Genomic DNA, 22,865 nt, shown 5'->3' with positions numbered 1-22,865 from the left:
GCCCAGCCTTCAGAAATAGATACAAATGGTGCAGTCACTCAGGGAGCACATAGTCCAGCTCTCATCCCCCTGCAATTCCCCAACCTACATTCTTGTTTGGATGGAGGCTGTGGGCTGGCTGAACTGACCTCCCCCATCACTGTTTCAATCTTGCAGCCCAGTGCAGGTAGGATTCTCTCTCCAGAGCTGGCCTGCTGCGTGCACAGGAAATACAAAAATAAAGGGCTACGTTTCTAGCAGACTGTCTGAACTGCACCTGCAAACTCTGCCAGCATATCCATTTTGCATGAGTACATGCTGATTTACGAACTGGCATCTGCACACCCAGTTTCCCTGTCCTGTGCACCCAACATGGAGACACAGGCAAAATCTTCGGGCCCCGATACTTGATGACTATAGAAAATTTGGCTCCTGTGACTCTACCCAATCCATGATAGGCTGATGTCTCTGAAGAGAGCCTGAAACTGGCTCTCCAGCTTGTACTTGCGCTGCTCCCGAGAGAGAGAGAGAGAGAGTGTGTTTTTGGGTTTATAACAAAAATGGGAAAACATCACCTGAGGCAAAAATGCGATTGGCTGCAGAGCTGAATTTTTATTGCAACCGCGCCTATCAGCAGAACATCTAGGTGCCATTACATAATTTTACGAGCACATCAAATATTTCAGTTCTCCTTTCCTTCCCTTTAGGTTCAACCCTCCCTCCACCCCCACCTTTTTTTCTTTTTTTTTCCTTTTTAAATGGCATGTGCTCAATTTCTCCTGTGACCCAATGTTTTTAAAAAATGGGCAAAAATCTCCCAAAGTGCAAATCAAGATGGTTTCACAACTCTACTCAGCACATAAAACCAAGGGCCAAATCTTACCTATCTAGGGAGATCTAATATGCGATATCTAAATAGCTAAAATTGGCCTCTGATGCTCGCCCACTGGATTCCCATTGAAATTAATGGAAGCCACATGGGTAGCTATTAGCTCTGCTAACAGAGAAGGAGTAAATGTATCTACCTTGTTGCTACTGCATTCAGGAACTATGTAAAAGTTGCAGCTCAATAACAGGAGAGAGGTAGTAGCCTCCTGCATAGACTGGTTAGGGACAAGCTTAGAGGTGTTAATACTTCCATTCATTCTTCAGAAACCTCTCTAATATCACCATTAAAGGAAGACTGAATAAAAGGATTTCCCTCTGTCATTTCTTTCCTTTCTGGAGTTCTGAGGTGTGAATGCTGCTGCTGGCCCTTTAAGAAAGGGTTCTGAAGTAGATTCAGGCGTGATGCTCTTAAAGGGGCAGCAGGTCTCGATGACTGTGCGGGAAGGCTGGCTGACTCCCACAGGTTGGAGCTAGAGAAGCGACTCCAGGGATGTGGCTCCGGGGAGATGTTTATATGGATAAGTTCTCTGATGATTACTGCTGAACAACCTGGGTGTAGTACCAAAAAAGACAAAAAGAAAGCCCCAAAGACTTTTGCTTTGGCTGCAGGTACTCACATGGAATCATTAAAATGAGCACAGATAACTCTTGGCAGTAAGGGCTCTAGGATAAATATCAAACTAAAAATCACAAGCCAGGACCCAATGGTTAAGCTAGTAACCCCCAGGCATCATTACCACCTGCCAGTCATGGGGGTAGATGGGAAAGGGGAAGTGAAATAGGTGGAGAGAAACTCACTGAAGCAGGGAGAAGTTACAATGAGCTCAGAAAACAGTCCGAGAGTGATACAGTATCAGAGAGTTCTGCAGATAAAGCCCTATCCTCAGATCAATCCCTATGGATGTTAGGGCATGGGCAGTCTGGCTAATCTCTATTTATTACTTGTATTACAACTGACTGGAGGATAGCTAATGTGATGCCAATTTTTAAAAAGGGCTCCAGAGGTGACCCAGGCAACTACAGGCCAGTAAGCCTCACTTCAGTACTGGGCAAATTGGTTGAAACTATCATAAAGAACAAAATTGTCAGACACATAGATTAACATAATTTGTTGGGAAATAGTCCACATGGTTTTGTAAAGGGAAATCATGCCTCACCAATCTACTAGAATTCTTTGAGGGGGTCAACAAGCATGTGGACAAAGGAGATCCAGTGGGTATTGTGTATTTAGATTTTCAGAAAGCCTTTGACAAGGTCCCTCACCAAAGGCTCTTAAGCAAAATAAGCAGTCATGGGATAAGAGGGAAGGTTCTCTCATGGACTGGTAACTGGTTAAAAAATAGGAAACAAAGGGTAGGAATAAATAGTCAGTTTTCACAATGGAGAAAGGTAAATAGTGGTGTCCCCCAGGGATTTGTACTGGGCCCAGTCCTATTTAACGGGATAAACGGTGAGGTGGCAAAATTTGCAGATGATACAAAACTACTCAAGACAGTTAAGTCCCAGGCAGACTGCGAAGAGCTACAAAAAGGTCTCACAAAACTGGGTGACTGGCCAACAAAATGGCAGATGAAATGTAATGTTGATAAATGCAAAGTAATGCACATTGGAAATCATAATCCTAACCCTCTCTCTCTCTCTCTCTCTCTCTCTCTATATATATATATATACACACACACACAAAATGATGGGGTCTAAATTAGCTGTTATCACTCAAGAAAGGAATCTTGGAGTCATTGTGGATAGTTCTCTGAAATCATCCACTCAATGTGCAGCAGCAGTCAAAAAAGCAAGCAGAATGTTGGGAATCATCGAGTAAGGGATAGATAATAAGACAGAAAATATCATATTGCCTCTATATAAATCCATGGTACGCCCACATCTTGAATACTGCATGCAGATGTGGTTGCCCCATCTCAAAAAAGATGTATTGGAATTGGAAAAGTTTCAGAAAACGGCAACAAAAATGATTAGGGGTATAGAACGGCTTCCGTATGAAGAGAGATTAATAAGACTGGGACTTTTCAGCTTGGAAAAAGAGGCAACTAAGCGCAGGATATGATAGAGGTCTATAAAATCATGAGTGGTATAGAGAAAGTAAATAAGGAAATGTTATTTACTCCTTCTCATAATACAAGAACAAGGGGCCACCAAATGAAATTAATAGGTAGCAGGTTTAAAACAAACATGAGAAAGTATTTTTTCAAGCAACGCACTGTCAACCTCTGGAACTCCTTGCTGGAGGGTGTTGAAGGCCAACACTATAACGGGGTTCAAAAGGGAGCTAGATTAATGGAAGATAGGTCCATTAATGGCTATTAGCCAGGATGGGAAGGAATCGTGTCCCTAGCCTCTGTTTGCCTGAAGCTGGGATTGGGTGACAGGGCATGGATCACTTGATGATAACTGTCTGTTCATTCCCTTTGGGGCACCTGCCGTTGGCCACTGTCAGAGGACAGGGTACTGGGCTTGATGGACCTTTGGTCTGACCCAGTATGGCTGTTCTTATTACACTAGAACGCAGAGGCTCCAATCTGAATCAGGGCCCCACTGGGCTAGGCACTGTGTGAACATAAAGTAAAAAGACAATTTGGGAATGGTATAGCTCACAAGAGCCACGGCTGTGGAAATACACAGAGTTGAAGGTCAAGCTAAAACCAAGCACTTTCAAGGCTGTGATTCTCATCTCCCGGAAGTTGTGGCACCAAGGTGGTTCGTGAAGCTGTTTTCTGGAACTCATGGCATTTCAATAGCACCTACTGCTTGTGTGGAAAACTTCCCAAGTGTAAGCTGCTTTAGAAAATAGTTTCCCTGAACATGTAGCCTTGGGGAATGTGCAAGCTATACCATTCCCAACAAGGATATAAATTGATGGGCCTGGTCTTCTAAAGCCCTGAGGTCAGTAGGAGCGGGAGAGCAGGTCACCAACTCTGAAAGTCCAGCCTGCTCCTTCTCAATATTCTTTCTGAAATGATCAGGTTCACCAGCCACACACATCAATGGAGACAGTGGCCACACATGGCACAATGAACTTACACAATAACTAATTATGATATAGTGCAGCATCTGGGGGAGGTGGTTTTTCAGTCAGAACACCACAAAGGATTCTGGGACATGGGGGTCCCAGGAGGATAATAAGGTGGAGGAATTTGGGGTCATTGGAATTTTAAAAAGTTAGACTCCCTCTCCTAGCTTATCAGAAAACAGCCCTGAGTGAAACCACAGGCTGCCTAGAGAGCTTCCCCTTGGATAGAACATGCCCTTGGGAGCTGGGCAATTTGTATCTTAGAACCAATTCCTTAGCATGGCCGCTTCCCACATTTGCTCTGCCATGAACATGCTCTGCAATTATTCTGGAGAAGAGAAGAGGAAAGGGTGAGCACAGTGAAAACATCTCGTGCTATGGAGGAGCTGGGCCTCTGAGGAGCACTTGCCTCTGAACATCTTGTCTATTGGGTTGAAGCAGATGTTTCCGTACCCGCTGCCTACAAATCCTGCTAGCTATGTGCAGAGGCGAGCTGACATGCTGTTGAGACCTCTCCCACAACTGTGCAGCTACCTTGGATAGAGATTGCACAAACACTGCACTAATAATACCCATGACGACACCAGAATAGTACCGGGGTATCCCATAATGGCGACCATGCCCACACAGTGCTAACGCATCCTGTAATGGCACCATATAGCATGAGACTGCATGGTGCACAGGCAACCCATAACGACAGCACAGAGCATGAGACCATTGCATCCGCGTAACTAGATTGGACTTATGGTCCGTGTCTCTCATGGGAGGGAAGGCTGAGGCCAGGTGCGGAAAGGAAAGGAAAGCAGAACATTTTGCCTGTGAGGAGAAGGAAGAGAAGTGCTTTGTGCTGCTCACCCACTAGTGATGCAATGCCTAGCCTGGGCAACCCATAATGTCATGATTAAGGCCCAGCTTCAGCTAAGTACATAAGCACGTGCTTAACATGAAGCCACACTTCAGTTTATCCCTGTTCAGCAATGCACTTAAGCATGCGTTTAAGTCCCATCAGCTTCAGTGAAAGTGGAATCAGCCTCTTAGATTGTTTTTATAGCCTTGGAGGATTTACAGCACCTCCCACCTGTAGAACTCAAAGCACTTTACTAACCTTGATGACTTGGGCCCTCTCAGTGCTCCAGGGAGAGTGATAAAGGGGAGCCAGGAGCAGAAACCTGAAATCACATCTAAGAAATCCTCTAACAGAGTGGAGCTTTTCAGCCTGGCTCTGCCAGGAAGAGGAGAAAACCTCTAATATTGTCCTTACTTCCTATTCCAGACTGACAGCAAGGGTCCCTGAGCCCCTCTCTCCTGCCCCTCAACACTCTCCGCCAATCCTCTGGCGGCCTTAAAGAAAGCAACTGGAATCCGCAACTCCTGTCCTTTCCCCCAACTACTCCTCTTGACAAGCTGCATCAGAGGCAAAAACACACACACTGCCCCTGGGGCGGGAGCCATCACTGAGGCCTCTCCCAGCAGGAGCAGGATCCATCGAACACCTACTTCCAAGGGTACCTTAGAGTTCAGAGCTGGGGGAGGCAGATCCAGACAGCCGTCCCCTGCAGGATAGCACAGAAATAGGGCCAATTTCCCCCTCCCCCCATTTAACTTCCACAGCACTTCCCTTCTCTTTGAATCTGCATTTGGCCTCAGGGCATACCACCTTCTTCTGAAATGCTGGGCATTAGTCATGGCTGAGATAGCTGATTAATCTAGCTGGACCAGTGCTCTGGCAGGGATCCTACATAGGTCCTGGTTTCTGCTCCTGCAGCAGCTAAGCAGGTGCTAGTGTGTCACCGAGCCTGCCACTATATGAAGGGACACTGCAGACTCATAATAGGGTTGTCCTTTAACAGCACATATTTGCTCTAACTACAGCAGGCAGGGTGAGGAGGAGGAGGAGGAGGGGACGCCAGTGAGTTGGATGCAATGTGTCATTTATCAATGGCTGAACTCATCAGTGAGGATGGGACAAGAGGGGAGGGAGACACGGGGCAAAGGACCCAGGGCTTTTACTGCAGCGCCTGAGAAGGATAATGAGAGAGATTTGCAGCATGACAGGTGATGAAGAGGAATGTTCACTCCCAATTTGAGGCAGGGTGGATGGGGGATGCAGAGAGCACTGGAGGTGGATGTGTCTGAGGTTACCTCCGATCAACACCCACCATGGGCCGGTCACATTAGCCCACTTGACATTTAAAAGTTTCCACCTCACTGGGCAGACAGGCTGCAAACTTGCCAAGATTTCATTGGGCAAATCAGATCCCAGGAGGGGAGGCTAGGCAAGCATCTCTTGTGCATTCCAGGGTAACAAGCTGGGGACGGGACCACCTCCAAACAGTGTCTGAGCAGGGAATGTACACGCAAGCCGCCGGGTCTTCAGAAGCGGTTTCCTCCACCATTAGAGCATAATTTGTTTCTGCTTAATTCAGATGCTCCCTAACATGCTGGTGAGATAATTAAAAAAAAAATCAATGTGTCTGGCCTAAAGGCAATCCCACCTGGGGCCCACAAGCTCTGCTGCATATGGACTGACAGTGGGCAGGTCTCCACTAAAAACACTGCATTGGCGCAACTGCATTGATGCAGGTGTGCCGCTCTAGTGCTTAAGTGAAGATGCTCCTAGACTTAGGGGAGAGAACTTTCCCATGGGCATAGTTAATCCGCCTCCCCGAAAGGGAATAGCTATATTGACAGGAGAAGCATCGACATAGTGCTGTCTACATGAGGGGTTAGGTTGGTGTAACTGTGTTGCTATGGGGTGTGGATTTTTCAGACCCGAGTGATGTAGGGTACATCTACACTACCTGCCGGATTGGCGGGTAGTGATTTATCTATCGGGGATCGATTTATCGCGTCTAGTGTAGACGCAATAAAATTGACCCCTGATCGCTCTGCCATCAACTCTGGAACTCCACTGCAGTGAGACACTGAAGCAGAGTTGACGGGGGAGCGGCAGTGGTCGACTCTCCGCCGTCCTCACAGCCAGGTAAATCGACCTAGGATACGCCGACTTCAGCTACGCTATTTGCGTAGCTGAAGTTGCATATCTTAGGTCAATCCCCCTCCCCTCCCAGTGTAGACCTAGTCGTAGTTAAACAGACATAGGTCTAGTGTAGACCTGGCTGTCCGGCAATGCCACTCTCCTTAAGAGCAGAGGAGGAGGTAACTCGTTGCTTGGGTTATGTCCAGGCTACTGAGCCCCAAGACTCAACAGAAAGGATATGTCTACATTGCAGTCAAGGGGTGCGATTCCACCTTGTGTAGACATCTCTGAGCTAGCTCAGGTCCCGGAGCAGAGATACCAGTGCATGCTTCAGTGTGGGCTAGATGCATTTCTGGAGCCTGTGAGGGCATGGCTTCACTGCTACCAGCACCCAAGCTAGCAAAGGTATGTCTAAATGGGCTGCAATCACATCCCTTGATTCCAGTGTAGACATACCCACAGATACATGAACAATGAGCCTGCCTGCACTGCAGGGGTATTCACCTAGTACTCTCTAAACTCCCAGAGTCCTGTCCCTGTATGTATTGGGCTCAGTATAAAGTCAGGGATGTATTTGCAGGATAGTTCCAAAGTCCTGGTCAGGAATCTATAGGGGACTTCCCCAGGACATTACAGCCTGGTTCCCCACCCCTCCTGGCTACTTGGGGCTTCCCAGATCTTAAGGCTGGCTCTGCATATAGGGAACAGACTGAAGTGAGTGTGCCCCAACCTTTCGCTGACTTTTATGAAGGGGGAAATACCCCCACCCCAGCCTTTCACCCTCATTCAGGCAGACAGCAAATCCTTACCCTGATGCTAAGAAACAAAGGATCCGTCCACTTCATTCGGTACTGCTTCTTTGAGGGTGATACACCCCTTGTGACAAAGCCAACATACGATTTAGATACAGCATGCAGGGCTGGTAACGGACAGTAAAATCTAAGGGCCAGGTCCCCTAACTGTTGTAGCTTCACTGAAGTCAATGGAGCTATGCCACTCTGCACCAGGTAAATAAATAAACTTCTCCCCACCACCAAACCTCATTCAAGAGTAACACGATCCAGTTGGCTCCTAATGGGGGGAGAGGCAAATGCTGAGGGATAGGAGGGGGAATGGCAGTGTAGGCTAATGGGCAGAGCAGGGGACTAGGAATCAGCACCCTGGATTTTTGTGGCAAATCCAGCAAGCCACAATCAAATGTGGCACCAATGCCCCAGAACCTGGGGCTGGTGTCTCCGCTGACGTGCACCTTGTGTAAGCATTTATGTCTGTGCAAGCCGAGTGCAAAATGCTACCAAATCCACATGGTAGCACTTGCCGATCACCTTGCACAGGTGTGTAGAGCTGCACCAAGAGCAAGCCAATGGATAATCAGGCCCCTGAAGCCAAACTGCCTGATGTTTCAGAGACCAGTATAACAAACCAGGTGTCCCACAGTCAGAGTTTTACACTGAAGGTTCATCGGGTTCCCCCAGTCTGGTTACTAAGTGAAATTAACCAAAAGGGGGGCTTTGTGCGGCCAAAGGCTGAGTCCTTCAAAAGAGGACTTTTGTGTCCCCCATATCTTCAAGAGGGATTAGCCCCTGGTACCAGCCAGCCCAGCCCCTTCACAGCACCTCAGGCCTGATTCTCTTTTCACTCATACCACTGTAAATCAGGAGTAACTCCACTGAAGTCAACAGTGTAAACAAGACCAGAATCAGCCACTTCCTTCCATGTGCTGGGGGAATTAACTAATTCCTTGGGCCCAAGCAAACTTCCCTTATGGACAGGGCCCCTGACAACCACTCAGCATGGCCTTGGACGAGTCAGCTCTCCTCTCTCTGGCTCACCTTCCCCAGTGATAAAGTTGGGATGATACCAGCTCCTTCCTTCCTAACAGGCTTGGGAACTAACACACTCACATTTGTACAGCATTTGAAGACCCTTGCATTAAAAGGTGCCACAAGAAGGTTCACTATTACTATTCCCAGAAGTACAGCCTTCTGTAGGAAGAAATGATTTAAAGCCAGTGCCTTCCCTGACTCACTACCAGGGAGCTGGAGCACTTACTCTTAATGAGGATTTTTGAGTAGGGGAAAGGGGTGAAGATGGAACTGATACTATCAGGGCCCAATGGGCAGTGTCCTTTGAATCAGAGCTTGCGTTAGAACAAAAAGGGGCCCAGTGCTGGGAACCAGAACTAAGCCCCTTCAGGCTTATGAGATTTTTGGATCCAGAAAGCATCAGTTTATCGAGCTCAATCTGTTTGGTTTTAACAAAGGGAAGGTTAAGGGATGACTTGATCACAGTCTATATGTAACTATATGGGGAAGAAAAATTTGATAACAGAGGGCTCTTCAGTCTAGCAGACAAAGGTGTAAGAAGATCCAATGGCTGGAAGTTGAAGCTACTTGCATTATTTAAATAAGAATAAATTTACACTAGAAAAAAGGTACTTTTTTTTTAAAAAAAACAATGAGAGTTATTAACCATTGAAACAACTTGCCAAAGGAAGTGTTGGATTCTCTATCACTTAAAAAAACAGCCAACATTTCTAAAGATCTGCTTTAGTTCTAACAGAAATTAATTCAGAGATGTCCAGTGGTACTCAAGATGGCTGACTAGATGATCACAATGGTTCCTTCTGGCTTTATAATCTATGATTCTATTAACTTAGCAGGGGCAGCTCCAGGCCCCAGCACGCCAAGCGCGTGCCTGGGGCGGCAAGCCGCGGGGGGCGCTCTGCCGGTCGCTGTGAGGGCGGCAGGCAGGCTGCCTTGGGTGGCTTGCCTGCGGAGGGTCCGCTGGTCCCGCGGCTTCGGCGGACCTCCCACAGGCGTGCCTGTGGCTGAAGGCAGCCTGCCTGCCATGATTGGGGCAGCAAAATGCCTAGAGCCACCCCTGGAACTTGGGCCCATTTCTGCTAAGTGGATTAGAATCAGAACACCAGATCCCGTCCCCCTTCAGCTTTGGGAAAATTTGGATCTGGATCAGAGCACTGGCCCCAACTTGCCAACTGTGGCAATTTTATCGTGAGTCCCAGGATATTTGATTTTCTCCAGCTGCTGGAGTCAGATGAGTATCTGAAAATCTCAGCTCTCATTTAAAAAAAGGTAAGTTTCTAGCCCTCCTTATTGCAGAGAAAAACTTGAAAATGTGACCTCTAAATGCTCCAAATAAAATGAACCCACATTGTATTGTTTTAAATCTCGTGATTTTTAAGCCAATCATGATTTTTGGGGCCTGATTCGTGATTTTTGAACAGATGAGGTTGGCAGTACCCAGGCCTCGCTCTCCTGAAAACATATTCTAGCAGAGGAGCCCTTATAACGGGGACAGATACCCTCTTCTTAGCGACAGGCTGTGACTCTGCTTCTTTACTTTGGTTGCTCCGCATTTGTGGCTGGGGATGAAGCAGAGGTGAATTAATAAATCCCAGCATGGATGGCAAATGTGCGGGCCAACATGGGTCCACTGGGCCTAGGGAGGGGATCCACAGCTGGGATCCATGCTATGGGGAGGGCTAGATGGGGATGGCGCAGGGCTAGATTTCAGCACCCCCACCCCAAACATCCCATCATACAGCCGGGAAGTTTTCACCCAGCGCACAGCTCGGGGGCATGTAGCTCACTCTCCATCTGCAGCTGTGCCTCTGCCAGGTCCCCAGTCCCGTTCCAGCAATCTCCTTCCTCCTTCCCTTTGCAAAGCCTGATTACAAATCCTAAACAAGTGCTTTGTGATGGGCTGGCTCCCTGCCCAGAGACTGCATCAGAAATTCTGCTTGCTGTCTCAGCCTCTGAGGGGGCTGGGGGAAGGGAGGAAAGCCAAGTGGGGTGAACAGCCTTGCTGCTTCCCCTTCCGAAGGGTCAGGGCGAGGGTGGGAAGAGCTCATTCCCTCACACCTATCCCCACCCAGAAGGGCTTTATCATCACCAAGTACCGCAGGATCTGAACTGCATATGGGGCTGAGCCAAAACAAAAGGGTGACAGAGGATGTCGGACAGTATCAGCAAACCAAGTTTCTTGTGGGGAGGTAACGTCAGTGATGGGAGCCCTGTCTCCTTCCGAAGGAGAACTGAGACATTTAAAAGGTCACTGAAATATTCAGGGATCCGCCTAGGGAAAAAATCCCAGACTCTTAGTGAGAAGCAACTCACAAAACAGAGGAGCAGGCAGACACACATTCGCTGGCCATACCACGCCCTTCTCATTCTCTCAGGCACAAGGGTTCTTGTGGCCACTGGCTGGGTCCTCCAACCCCACATCCCTAGTTAGGCCTTTCATCCTGCCAGCACTTAGTTATTATGGCAACGGGCACTCTATAAATAGGCAGATCTCTGCCCTCCTAATTTTGGGCCTTTAACTGGCCACTCCTGTTGTATCTGCCACCCCCTTATACACGATAATCGTAAGTCTAGGTGGGGAGATGATGGAAATGTGACAAGGGGGATGCAGGGGACAGAAATGACTCCATGCGTCTTGTTCCGAGTCTTCTGCAATCTCCCTAATATGCCCCTATCTGGAAACTGCCTAGTTACTATGGCAACGGGTGTTAGACAAAGTACACCATCCTTTGATCAATAGGAGATGAAACTAGCCTTTACATTTCCTGTGAAGAACAACAAGATCAAAAATAATTTTTTTTGTGGGTCACTGGGAGCTGGGCTAAGGTTTGGGGGAAGCCCAGCAGGGGCTATTTTGGGCACCACCTCAGAACTGAGGGGACCTACCGTTGGGGGCTTTGTGTTCCCAAGAGGCCAGGTGCTAGCAGCTGCGTGGCTAAGTGTGAATAACCTGTGAGAAGGGGGCCAGCCCAGCACTGCTTCATATTTGGAATCGTAGCTTTGCAGTGAAAAGGGCAAGTGACTAAAAAAAAAAAAAAAAAAAAAGCAAAAGCTGAAATTAGCATTTGATCATTGGATTGCAAATGTTCAGAAGCCCAGAGCCGCAGGCTTCCCAGGCCCCAGAGGTTAGCCTTGCACAGGATATGGGAACAGGCTCTGCCAGGGGCCTTTAGTTCCTTACCAATTGGTCCTCATAGTCTTTTAAAAGGGGCTTCTCTCTGCTCAGTAAGGCGAAGCAGAGCAGCAGGTGATGGTGCAGGAGAGGCATCTGCTGAAGGAAGGGAGGAAGATCAAAGAAGCAGGACCAGGCGGGACACAAGTCTCCCCTTGGGGGATCTGAGAAGAGGAGTGACTCTGATCCCCATTTTTCCTTTAACCACCCTTGACTGAAATCTTAATTCATCTTTAAATCTTCCCCAGCTAAGCCTCTGAGAAAGACAGATACAGTGTAAATAAAGGATCTGGCTGACAGCATAAAAGCCATAAGGTTTTCCTGCCCACAGGTTTGGTCACTAACTGTCCCAGGTCCCATTCTGCTAGTCTCACATTGCACAGGACCTTACTCCAGGAGTAGCCAAATGGAAGCCAGCTGAACTTCTTATGCAGGAAGGCACAGAACCTAGCACGTGCCCGCTAGGCCCTTATGCTGCGCCCATCATCGTGGCATCAGAGCGCCTTCCCGCTGTCCCTTGTGACTAGGGGCTGGGCTTTGAGTGCAAGAGGTGGAGTATTTTACTCACCTAGCAGCAGGTTCATGAGGACCTCCTGTCCCGCCAGCGTGCTGCTCTTCACCAGGCAGATGAGTGTGCCCCCGATCCAGGGTACGCCATGCCCTGTGATCCCGATGAGTGTGATCATGGAGCGGGCGCTGCCCCAGGACGAGGCGCTGCTGGCACAGACCCCCAGCCTCTTGGACATGCAGATATCGATGGCCAGCAGGGAGTTGAAGGCAATTCCCTTGAAGGAGGGGTTCAGCTGCATGCAGTCCTCCTCGGGAAGCTGCTGCGATTGCCGTCGCTCCTTGGTGCCCTCGTTTTGGATGGGAGCCAGACCAGACTGGCTGCCCTGCTTTCTGCTGGAGCTCCTGGTCTCCTGGTTCCCTTTCATGGGCTGGTTCAACGAGAGGAACTCAGCCCTGTTCAGGACATTGTTCCGCTCTCTGGCTCTGGCCCGGCTTTGGGATGCTGGCATTGTGGAGTCTCCCTAAATGAAACCTGCTTTCAAAAAACTGTACAGGAGAGAAATCCCTCTCCCCTTCCAATCAGCTCTCCCCACCTCCCCCCTTCAGAGAGAGGAATTTGGTAAGCGACACAGATTCCCTTCTTGTTCAATCTCCCCCAGCACAGACTGCAGCTGTTAAATATAGAGCAAGGAATGCACATGGCTGTTTACTTCATGGGCCTAGCAAGCTTGGAAGAAAAATTAATGCCAGGCTGGGCAGCCAGTCCAACACCAGAAAAAAGGTTAAACAGCCAATGGATACAGAGAAGAGGAGGGGAATTCTATATGCCAAAGGTTGGTTGCTTCAGGCCTGGTCTATTTAAATCTTCCAATTGCTTATATCCCCAGGGCTGCAGGGGAGACTGGGAAATGTAGTTTTTCACCATGTTCATCCATCTGATTTAATGGAGGAATTAGAGCTGAAAAAGATCACCCCATCCCCTCTCCCTACCAGGGCAGGATCGATCCCTGCAGGCTGTTGTGCAGTCTGGGTTTGAAATCTCAAGAGATAGGGCTTCCTTGGGGCACTGTCAGGGAGTTTGTCCAGATCTTTTCCCTTGCTTAGTTTCAACCCCATGGCTCATAATTGGTCCCCTTGTCCCCCCCTTGTGCTGCCCTAAATAATTCCTGTCACACCTCGGTGTTAATTGCCTTCAAATATCACTAGTCCTATATTCCCAACACCCAGCCACCTTTTCTAAACTCCTGCAGTAACTGCTCCACCAACCCGCTAGCCTCCGGGCTGTAGGTGTAGCAGCACCTGCCTTTGGACTAAGAGAGATGCCGGATTACTAATGATTTCCCCCTTCTCTACCACCCGCCACACAGAGTCTGGCCTCATTGTAGCACGTTTGTACTACATTGCACAGAATCACAGAACCCTGATTCTCAGCAGCTGACAGGCGACACCTGCAAACTCAAATCAGCACAGAAGATTAAAATGCAGTTAGCATCTGTAGCCGAGCAAGGTGTGACCAGAGAGACTGTAAGGCACGAGATTCAAAGGGAAGCATGGAGTATGGGAAAACTGACAGGCTCAGGGAATAGGATGTGACTGGTTTATTAGGGAGAGGTGTGATGAGGTGGTTATAGATAACAGGCATGTTACTAGGAGACCAACTGATGCTGCATAGCTTTGAGTGGGATGGAGAGTTCAGGGGTTTAAAACAAAGAACTTTATGGGGCAGCGGGCAGAGAGGAAAGAGGGGCAACAGAATGACCTTGGGAAAGCCAGCAGTTAATAAATGGACTGTATTAGGTAAGACGCTTCTCCCTGCCCCAAGGTGTCTTAGCAGTAGTTAGTTCCAAACTCAGTTTTTCTAACGCACTCTGGCCATTTCTCTCGTCCCAGCCCCCCTACTTGCAGTTTGGTGTCCAGGGTTGGAGGTGTCCAGTTCAGTCATCAGCCCCTAAGGGAAGTGCTGCCTGGGTTGCCAGGGGGAGGGAGAAACATCTTTTACCACCTGACCCAGCAGAAGCAATTTCAGCTTTGATTGCTAGGTAGAGATACCTGCACCGGAGTCCCTCAGGTAAGCTGCAGCTCTCTGTGGCTTCAGCCCAAGCCACCTCAGCTCCCTGCACTGCCGGGAAGCACCTCTGTTTACCTCTGTCCACTACCTCAAAGCGAACCAGTGTCTTGAAGCTACCTCTGTAAGAAGTCTTCAGAGAAGAGTCAAAGCCCCTACCACCGGGAAGAGCGTCTCAACAGAAGATAGAAGCCAGTTTATCCATTCAAATTACTTACTTATACTTTATCCAGTAACTGCTATTCAGCTATGCAGGGACACAAGTGTGGTTAGGGGGACTTCTCACTCTAGGCATATTTGATGCAGTTCTCTTGTCCCTTCATTTCCCACCACAGAAAATAGCATTTTACTGCCCCCAAACTCAAAACTTAACCAAAATGCACCAAACTGTTACATAATTGAAATGCAAATGAGGCCTGGCCCATTCAGTCATTTCCCCTTGCTCATCAATAGATGCCAGCAGAGAGCTCCCTGCCTTACAGAGCCCCTCTCCAACTGGCGTTCTCATGCAGCTCTGGGCTGCTCTTCTCCCTGTTCACCGACAGATGTCAACAGCGAGCTCCCTCCTCTTGCTTCAGGCCACATCTGCATAGGGGCTCAGATCAAACTCCTTAATGCAATATACACAGGATAGCAGAGGACAGCTGGGGCCAGCCCCCAACCAAGCTGTTCCCCCCCCCCCCCACCGCCCTTGTGTGGGTGGCAGCCACACCTCAGTAGATCTAAAGGCCGTTGGGACTAGAACCTTTGCCATGTAAGATTTGGATCTACAGCTCAATGGATCTGTGCTTAATCTGGCACTGCCTGGAAAGGAATTGGGGGGGGGGGTCTCCAGAGACATTTCTCTGCAGCCCTGTAGGCCAGGCTGAGTCTTTTGGAGCCTTTGCAACTCTGACCCCTCCAAACAGTGACAGGAGCAATATTGACAGTATTGCTGGATAGCCCTTCAAGCCACAAGGCCTCTTTGTGTGCCTTAGTTTCCACATCTGTCAAGTGATATAATATGCACCCATCTTTGTCAAGGGCCTTGAAATCCTCAGATGATAGGCAGTGCAATTAAAGATTACCACTGCCCCATGGTACACGCACATTCCTTGGTTCCAGAGCTGTTTATCAATACGAGCACTAAGTCATACATTGCATGGGAGAGCTGAAACCATCCGCAGGAGATGGTTTTGGCTTTGGAGGATAATAAAATAAAATAAATAAAACTTTGAACATCTATTCACCTTTCATCTGAGTCTCTCAAAGGGAGTCACAAGAATTAATTAAGCATCACAACAGCCCTGTGGAGGGAGGTGGTATAAGACTTTGTTATAGACAAACTGGCACAGAGAGGTTAACCCATGACGTGCCCAAGCAAATCAGCGGCAGAGCTAATAAAGGCACCCAGGAGTCCCAACTCCTCTTTTTCTGACCACCAGATACATTCCCCCTCTATAGATAACAGGTAAAAAATATATTTTAGTCTAATGCAGCTTCTTAGCCTCTGTTGCCCCAAGGATCTACCACTGCTATGTGATGACCAGCTGAGGACAGAGCTCTTTCACTGCGTTGCAGCAAACTTTTCTGTCCCCTCCCCTCTCCAAACACACCTATCCCATCCCAGGAGCTTGACTTGTAAAGACAGCTACTACATATATGTATATATAATACACACAACCACACACTTGTGCAGACAGACAAGAGGCAGCACAGGAGCGCTGTTACTAGTACACCACAGACACGCAGTAGATCCTATTTGATCAGAGTTATGCAGCTGCATTCTTACGATATCAGAGAAGTCAATATCCCTGTTACTACTGGTCTGCCAATACCCTGTGCAGAGGTTCCACGGCGTGGGAAAAATCACAGCCCATGAGCCATTGGCTCAACGAGTAACTGCTTTAACTTTATGATAGCCGTCACTCTTGCTCTGCATGGCCCAGACATTCCTACTGCCTGCTGCAGGGGTGTTGCTCTATGGGGCTGTTTGTAATGAAGTGTTTTTGTGGCAATAGTCCTAACAATCAGGAGGAAGGGTTATGTCTCTCTGGGCCATGGCTGGGGGAGAAGGAGGTTGTTACTAGGCAGTTTCCCTAGTGGAGTAATCACAGGGAAAAATGCTTTGAAAGCAAACACTGGGCGTTAATTTTAAATCTGATGGGTGTCTCTCCTGCCAACTACTTTCCAGTACACTGGGGACACACTCTCCCTCTCTCTCACACACACATTCCATAAGCTCTAATCATGACCCCAGCCTTAAACATAAGCACAAGTGGTTAACTAGGGCACCACACAGATTTAGCAGCTTATTTCCCAATGTCCTCCTCCCAGCAGCTTGATGGGAGAGGAAGGCAATTATCTGTCCAGTTCCCACTCTTCCTAAAGGGAGGAAACAAAGGAGACAACTCATTGCTTTCCCCCTTTTTCAGGGGTAAGACTGGATTGGGCAGGGGACTCTGCTTTTAGCAGCTTGTTGCTAGCAGCCCCACAAATGGGAAGGCTGCAATGGTCTGTCGCCCGGGAGGGGAAGGAGAGTTCAAGAGAAAAGTTTTGGGTTTCCTACAGATCACGCTGAGGCTGCATCATTCGCAGATTGCCCTGAGCCCGGACACATGTTGCACATGCATGTTGCGTGTGGGGAGGAAGAGGTGAAACAGGTTTTGCAGAGGCACACCATGTTTTGAAAGCTAACCAGAAATACACGGCTTTGAAATATTATTAATAAATCATTAAAATGTGCCTTCCCTCCCTCACACTCGTTCTGCTGAGCGCTGTGCTCTCTGCTCAGATTTCCAAGGCTGCTGCTGCTGCTGTTGGGTTATTTTGGTTTTGCAATCTGATCCACACTGGGTTTATTTTAGCACCTTGGAGAACTCCCAGGCTGATAGATTCCAGCTCCCTTCCCTGAGGCCATGGCTCAGAGGCCTTGCTAGCTATAGCAGACTAGGCAGCTGCCTAGGATGGCAGATTTTGGAAGGCGGCAGACTGGCGGTGGAGGCAGAGGGGCTGCCCAGGCCTCTGGGCAGCCACCAGCGGGGCTCCAAGAAGCAGGAAGGGGTCCCAGCTGGGCTGCTGGGGAAGTGCTCCTGCCTCTCTCCGCTGTTCCCTGAGCAGGGAAGCTAGTGGTCACAGCAGTAGCTAAGGTGCTGAGCAGCTTAGGGCTGCTCCTTGCGGCACCGCGAGGGCTGGTAGGGCTTCAGCCACAAGTGCAATGCCCCACCCAGCTCCAAGTTGGCACCTGGCTCCCCACAGGCCCTGCTGCCCACGCAGTGCCTGGCTCCTGACCCAGCTGCTGCTTCAACTCCCCCATGTGTGGGCTCTGGAGGAACTGACACTGCTACGAGCCCAACACTGACACAAATCCAGAAAAGTGCAGGGGGTGGGCCGGGCAGTGTGGGGGTAATGGGTGGAGGCAGGAGTGCAGAGGGACAGGCTGGAGGTACAGGCTGGGATTGTGGTGTGCAGGGGTGGGCAGGTGGGGGCCTAGCGGTGTGGGGGCCGAGGGGTGGAGCCTGGTGCACACTATGCAAAGGGTGAATCACATCCCCAGCCCAGGTGGCTTCATGCAGGGCGAGGCGGGGGGTCCACGCTGCCCATTCACTAGGCCCTTGTGGGCCGAGAGCTGCCCTCTGCCCGAGCCTGGGTCCTGTTATGGTTGAGCTGAGCAGCCCCAGGGGAAGAAGCTGCTGCTGTCCAGCAATGCTGAGCTGGGGCTCACTCTCCTCTTGAGCCCTGGGCAGCTGATGCCGACCTATCTGGAAAGGCCCATTGGGAAAGGTGGCCCCGGCTAGGGATACTGCGGGCCCAAAGAGCAGGTCTCAGCAGCTTGCAGGGCCTAGGGCATAGGCCTGGCGGGACTTTCATGGTGGCCTGGCCCAGCTCAACCCACTGGGATGTCAGACTGGGGTCTGTCCCAGACTGACTGACTGTCACTGGGGTCTGGCCCATCAGCCTCCAACCCAGCCTGAGGCTCAGGGCTGGGGGATAGCAGCAGTGGGGGAGGTGCAGAGGGTCTGCTGCAAACTTCTAGGAGAGTAGGTGGGGGGCAGCAGATTGAAGTTTTGCCTCAGGTGGCTGATTGCCCAGGCCCAGCACATTTCCCCTCCTCTTCAGCTCCCTCTCAACCAGCAGGCTCCTCCTCCCAGGCTGGCTCCACATTCCCCTGGGCTGGTGGGGTCTGATGGCCCAAATTCCCCGCATAGCTGTTGCTGCCTATCAGCTCAGTCCACAATCCCAGCTACGCAGCCTGCAGCGGCGATGCGGTCAGGGAAGAACAGCAATGCCTCTGTCCCCGTGATTCTGGAAACCTCCCCATCTCCGCCCACACCAACATCACCGACACCTTCAGCACACCCCAAGTGCCAGCAGCCACAGCCAAGCTCCAGCAATCACTGCCAAGCAGCAGCAGCAGCAGGCACTTGCAGCCAAACTGCTCAACAGCAAAACCTTCTGCACCTTCCTGAGATAGGACTTGTTTTCAGGAGGCTTTTGATTTGGAGGCGGCGGTGAAGAAGGAGGTGGTGGTGAATGGGGGAGCGGGGGAGGAACCTTATTTAAAATACATGACAGTATTCTGGAGTATTAACCTGGAATGCTACAGCAACGCTAGCTCCAGCTGCAGTATTTGAGTTCTTTAGTGTAGAATACAGCAGTATTTTTCCCCCCCCCTCAATAAAAGAAGGTGCTGTATTTCCATCATTCTGTGCTGAAACAAGGTGATAGTTCAGTCTATCAGCCTCACTGCCAGGAGGAAATAGCCCCAGGAGGAATGGAGAGTGGGCATGTTATGTGAGATTGGGGCGCACACACACTAAACAGATTTAAGAAGGAAAAGCATCCTACAGACAACCGAAGGGATCAACAAATATGCCCAAGTGCAACATTATGTTGTGTTACAGCTGGGCCTCACAGGCCAGCCTTCAGCATGAAAATTTTCACCTTCAAGCTCTTCTCCAGACTGTAGCACAGGTATTGCTTTACCCAGTCCTCACATGCAGCTACTGCTGGAGTGGAATGTGGCAATTGTTTAACAGTTCCCAGCATGCTACGCAGCCACGTACCACCAAATGTGAAGAAGAATCCCACTGAAGCTGCAGAGATGATGATTTGGAGTTATAAGTAGACTATAATGACCCAAATTAGAAACTGACCAGGACAGCAAAGCTAAACAGGCTCAGCGAAATTGCAACAGAACCAGATTCTATTGAAATCAAAATGCTTCTTAAAATTGGGTTAATTTCAGAAGAACACTGGGGGAAAAAGATCTAACAAGGTTGAAATGTCTCCTTATCAACATTTTCAGAATGAAACATTTCAATTTTTTGTTTTGAAATTATAGTTCTGCATTGGAACAAATATTTAAAAACCTGAAATTTAGTGCAGAAAAATTCCCCAGAAAATTAGGTTTGGGTCAGTGGAATCATTTTGGTTTTATTTCAATTTTTTCTTATTTTAAGTTATATTTTGAAATTTTCAGTTTCTATTCCCCTTCAGAACGAAGCCAGATTTCAAAATCCTGCACAAAACAGAACTTCTGTCGGCCACACAGCTCTACTCAACTCTTGCAAAAAGCGCAATGGGATTTTTAATTACCTTGTTTTAAGTCTTGTCTGCAGACCATCACTCTCAGCATCACAATGGTTGGTGTTGGTATCAGTACTGACTTGGTAGAAAGTAGTCGCTTGGGAATCAAGAACTTCCGAGCTCTACTTCGCCCTCCACCAGACCTGATGTGAGTTCATGGGCGAATCACTCCCTTGTATGCTCTGTGCGGCCCAGTTTCCTTATCTGTTGCAGGGATAGCAATAAATCAGTAATGAATCCAATATTTGCATGGCACTCTGAAAAATGTAAAGCATGAAAATATTACCACTTGCTAAATGATCAATGAATGCCCCTTCTAGCAGCTATTTCCCGGGAAGCTTCCATCCAAAGACTGACCAGCTCTGATCCTGTTTAGTTTAATTTGACAATTTCACAGGCCAACAGGGCGTGGCTGCAAAACGTGGAAGCCTGTGTCCATGCCTAGTTAGTCTGTAGGTGATCTCTGCTGAGAGAGTAGACTGTAAATGACTTTTAAAGTCAAATAGGAGAAACCTCATGATCTCTCCTGCTCCAAGTGGGGCTGGTCTCTGCTCCCCACTCACCTACAGTCATTTCTTCTTACAGTCAGGCTTGCTTAGCAGCTCACCACTCCCCTTCCCCATCAGCCCATCACCCTGGCAGCCAGGGAAACTCCTTCTGTGGTATTCTCTGGGCCTGAGTGTCTCTCCCTGGCTCTTTCTGCCCCAACCTATTGAGTGAGGTGGCCAGTTCTGCTCTGTTCTGCATGAAGAGGAGGAGCAGGCCGAGGAAGGTACATGGCTCAGCATCCCACCTCATGCTGTTCTCCAGGGCAGAAGGGTGGACGAATGAGGGACCCTGGCTGAAAAGAGGGAGGGAGAAAGGCTGAACATTACTGGTCAGACAGATGGAGGTGGGAATTTATGCCTGCACATCCCAGTGAAATTCTTGTGTTCTCGCTCGGGCCTCAGATCCAATGGGCTCCGTTGTAATTCCAGCACTGCCCAAGAGGAGCAGATACAACCTCGCCCTGTCCCAAAGGCATCCGCGTGTCTCAATTTCCCTCTGCCTCCCAAACTTCCTTGTATCTATTAGAAGACTGTAAAGTCAAGGGCAGAGACTGTACCTGGGTAGACTGCACAGTGTCAAGCACACTGTCAGAGCTAAGTAAATCGTGTATGTAAATAACACACAAGTGCCCATCTTATTATATTGAGATACTAGACTATACTGCTGGTTGACCTGGGGCAAGTCAGTTCATGTTTCCGTGCCGCAGTTTCCCCATCTATAAAATGGGCATAATAAATACTGACCATCTTTGTAAAGAGCTTCATCTACAGATGAAAAGCACTAAGAGCTAGAATAATAATTCTAGAAAAGCACACATACACACACATGCATGCACCCCAGGTTTGCAGCTGTGCTCACCCAGCAGGGTTCATGCTCAGATTTTCACAGAGCTCAGCACCCAACACGCTGAGGAAAAACCTCAACCTTAGCAGCTGGCTTATATACAACAAGACCATTGCAGCAACATTGCAAGTATCAGTAATACAAGGTAATAATGTTCCCACCAGCCATTGCTTCCTAACAGCCACTTTCAATTTTCTGTCTATGCCAGTAATTCCTCAGCCCTTTTCCCCACTACGGAGAGCTTTTGATTTCCCATTGCCAGAATCCTCACCCAGCCCAGAGAGCCTAGGACTAAGGGAATGTCATGCCCCTGACTGAATCCACCTACCAAACTTCAGCCAGCAAATACTGCAGAGGAGAGAAAAGGGCCAAAATTAAAGTGACAGAAAATGCGTTGCATTAAAAAAAAAAAAAGGTGGAATTAAAAAAAAACTACGTTACCCAGAATGCCTGAAGTTGTTGAAAGGAAATGCCGTTTTGCAACGAGGTTTAGCTCCAACAGCTGCAGTTTGAGCGAGGAATACAGGGGGAGGGCTAGGAGAGAGAGAGGGAGGTATGAGCGGCAGAGAGAGAGACCTGCTAATAATACTGCAGTTGGACTGGGGCGGAGGGAGAGAAGCTGTCATGCACAGAGCTCCCTCCCTGGAAAGCCTGCAAGAACAGCTGGGCTGCATGAGAATGCCACGGGCATGAAAATGCCGGGAATGAGTTACTTGCAAAGTTTGACCTGGTTGCCTTTCTGATGCTGCAGCAGAAACTGAAGCAGGGTTTTGTTCCCCCACCGTCCAAGGGACTGATCCACGGGAGAGGCTGAGATACAATGCAGACACTGCCCCCTGATCGATTTCTTGCAAAAAGAGGAAGCTTGCAACAGCGAGCGGGGTCGCTCCTGCTTTGCTCACCTTCCTAGACATAAAGCAAAAAACCCACCCTAGACACACACATACAGAGAGAGAGGGATCTGGCTGGAAAAGCCTAGCAAACGGATGCACGAAGAAGCTGCTGTCCTGACACCAAGAAGCCCCCAGCAGCTGCAGCTCCGAAGCGATCCGAGACTGTGAATGACATTTGTCCGGGGGGGGGGGGGGGAGGAAGAGGGGAGGCGCATTTGTGAAAATGCAAAGTTCCCCCAAGGTGCAGGATGCTGTGAAGCTCTGAAGACAGAAGGATCCGGAAGCGCAGCCTGGGGGAAAGGCTGTTTCTCTCTCTGTTCACACACATGCAAAGGACACTCGCCCCATGCCTGCAGCTGAGTCCCTGGGGGTGTCGGCGAGCCGGGTCCCCGGAGACGAGGCAGGCTGCTGAGCCAGTGCTGCCGAGACATCTGAGGACACAGGCGGCGTGACATGCGAGCCACTGCAGCATCAAACTAAGAGCCCAGCGCTGGAAGGGGAGGAGGAGGGGTGGGGAGAAGCTGCGAAGCCACCGCCGGGCTCGTATCCTGCCGGCTTCGCATCCTT

The 22,865-nt window shown here is 49.2% G+C and overlaps 1 protein-coding gene across 10 annotated transcripts in view; it reads right to left on the bottom strand.

Moving 5' to 3' along the window:
* Window positions 1–22,865, bottom strand: part of PLPP7 (phospholipid phosphatase 7 (inactive)) — a 55,851-nt gene that overhangs the window by 5,201 nt on the left and 27,785 nt on the right. For 2 of the 10 annotated variants that reach the window (XM_039506343.1, XM_039506345.1), the window contains 3 exons: window positions 21,847–21,939; window positions 20,023–20,217; window positions 12,439–12,901 (listed from right to left, as the gene is read on the bottom strand). In XM_039506343.1, the coding sequence (XP_039362277.1) occupies window positions 12,439–12,889 (451 nt within the window). In that variant the 5' untranslated portion in view covers window positions 12,890–12,901; window positions 20,023–20,217; window positions 21,847–21,939. The other 8 variants (XM_039506347.1, XM_039506349.1, XR_005589873.1 and 5 more) reach the window with 8 other exon arrangements.

The sequence above is a fragment of the Mauremys reevesii genome, linkage group 19 (assembly GCF_016161935.1).
Source record: "Mauremys reevesii isolate NIE-2019 linkage group 19, ASM1616193v1, whole genome shotgun sequence".
NCBI lineage: Eukaryota > Metazoa > Chordata > Testudines > Geoemydidae > Mauremys > Mauremys reevesii.
This window is presented reverse-complemented; position numbering and strand designations above follow the sequence as displayed.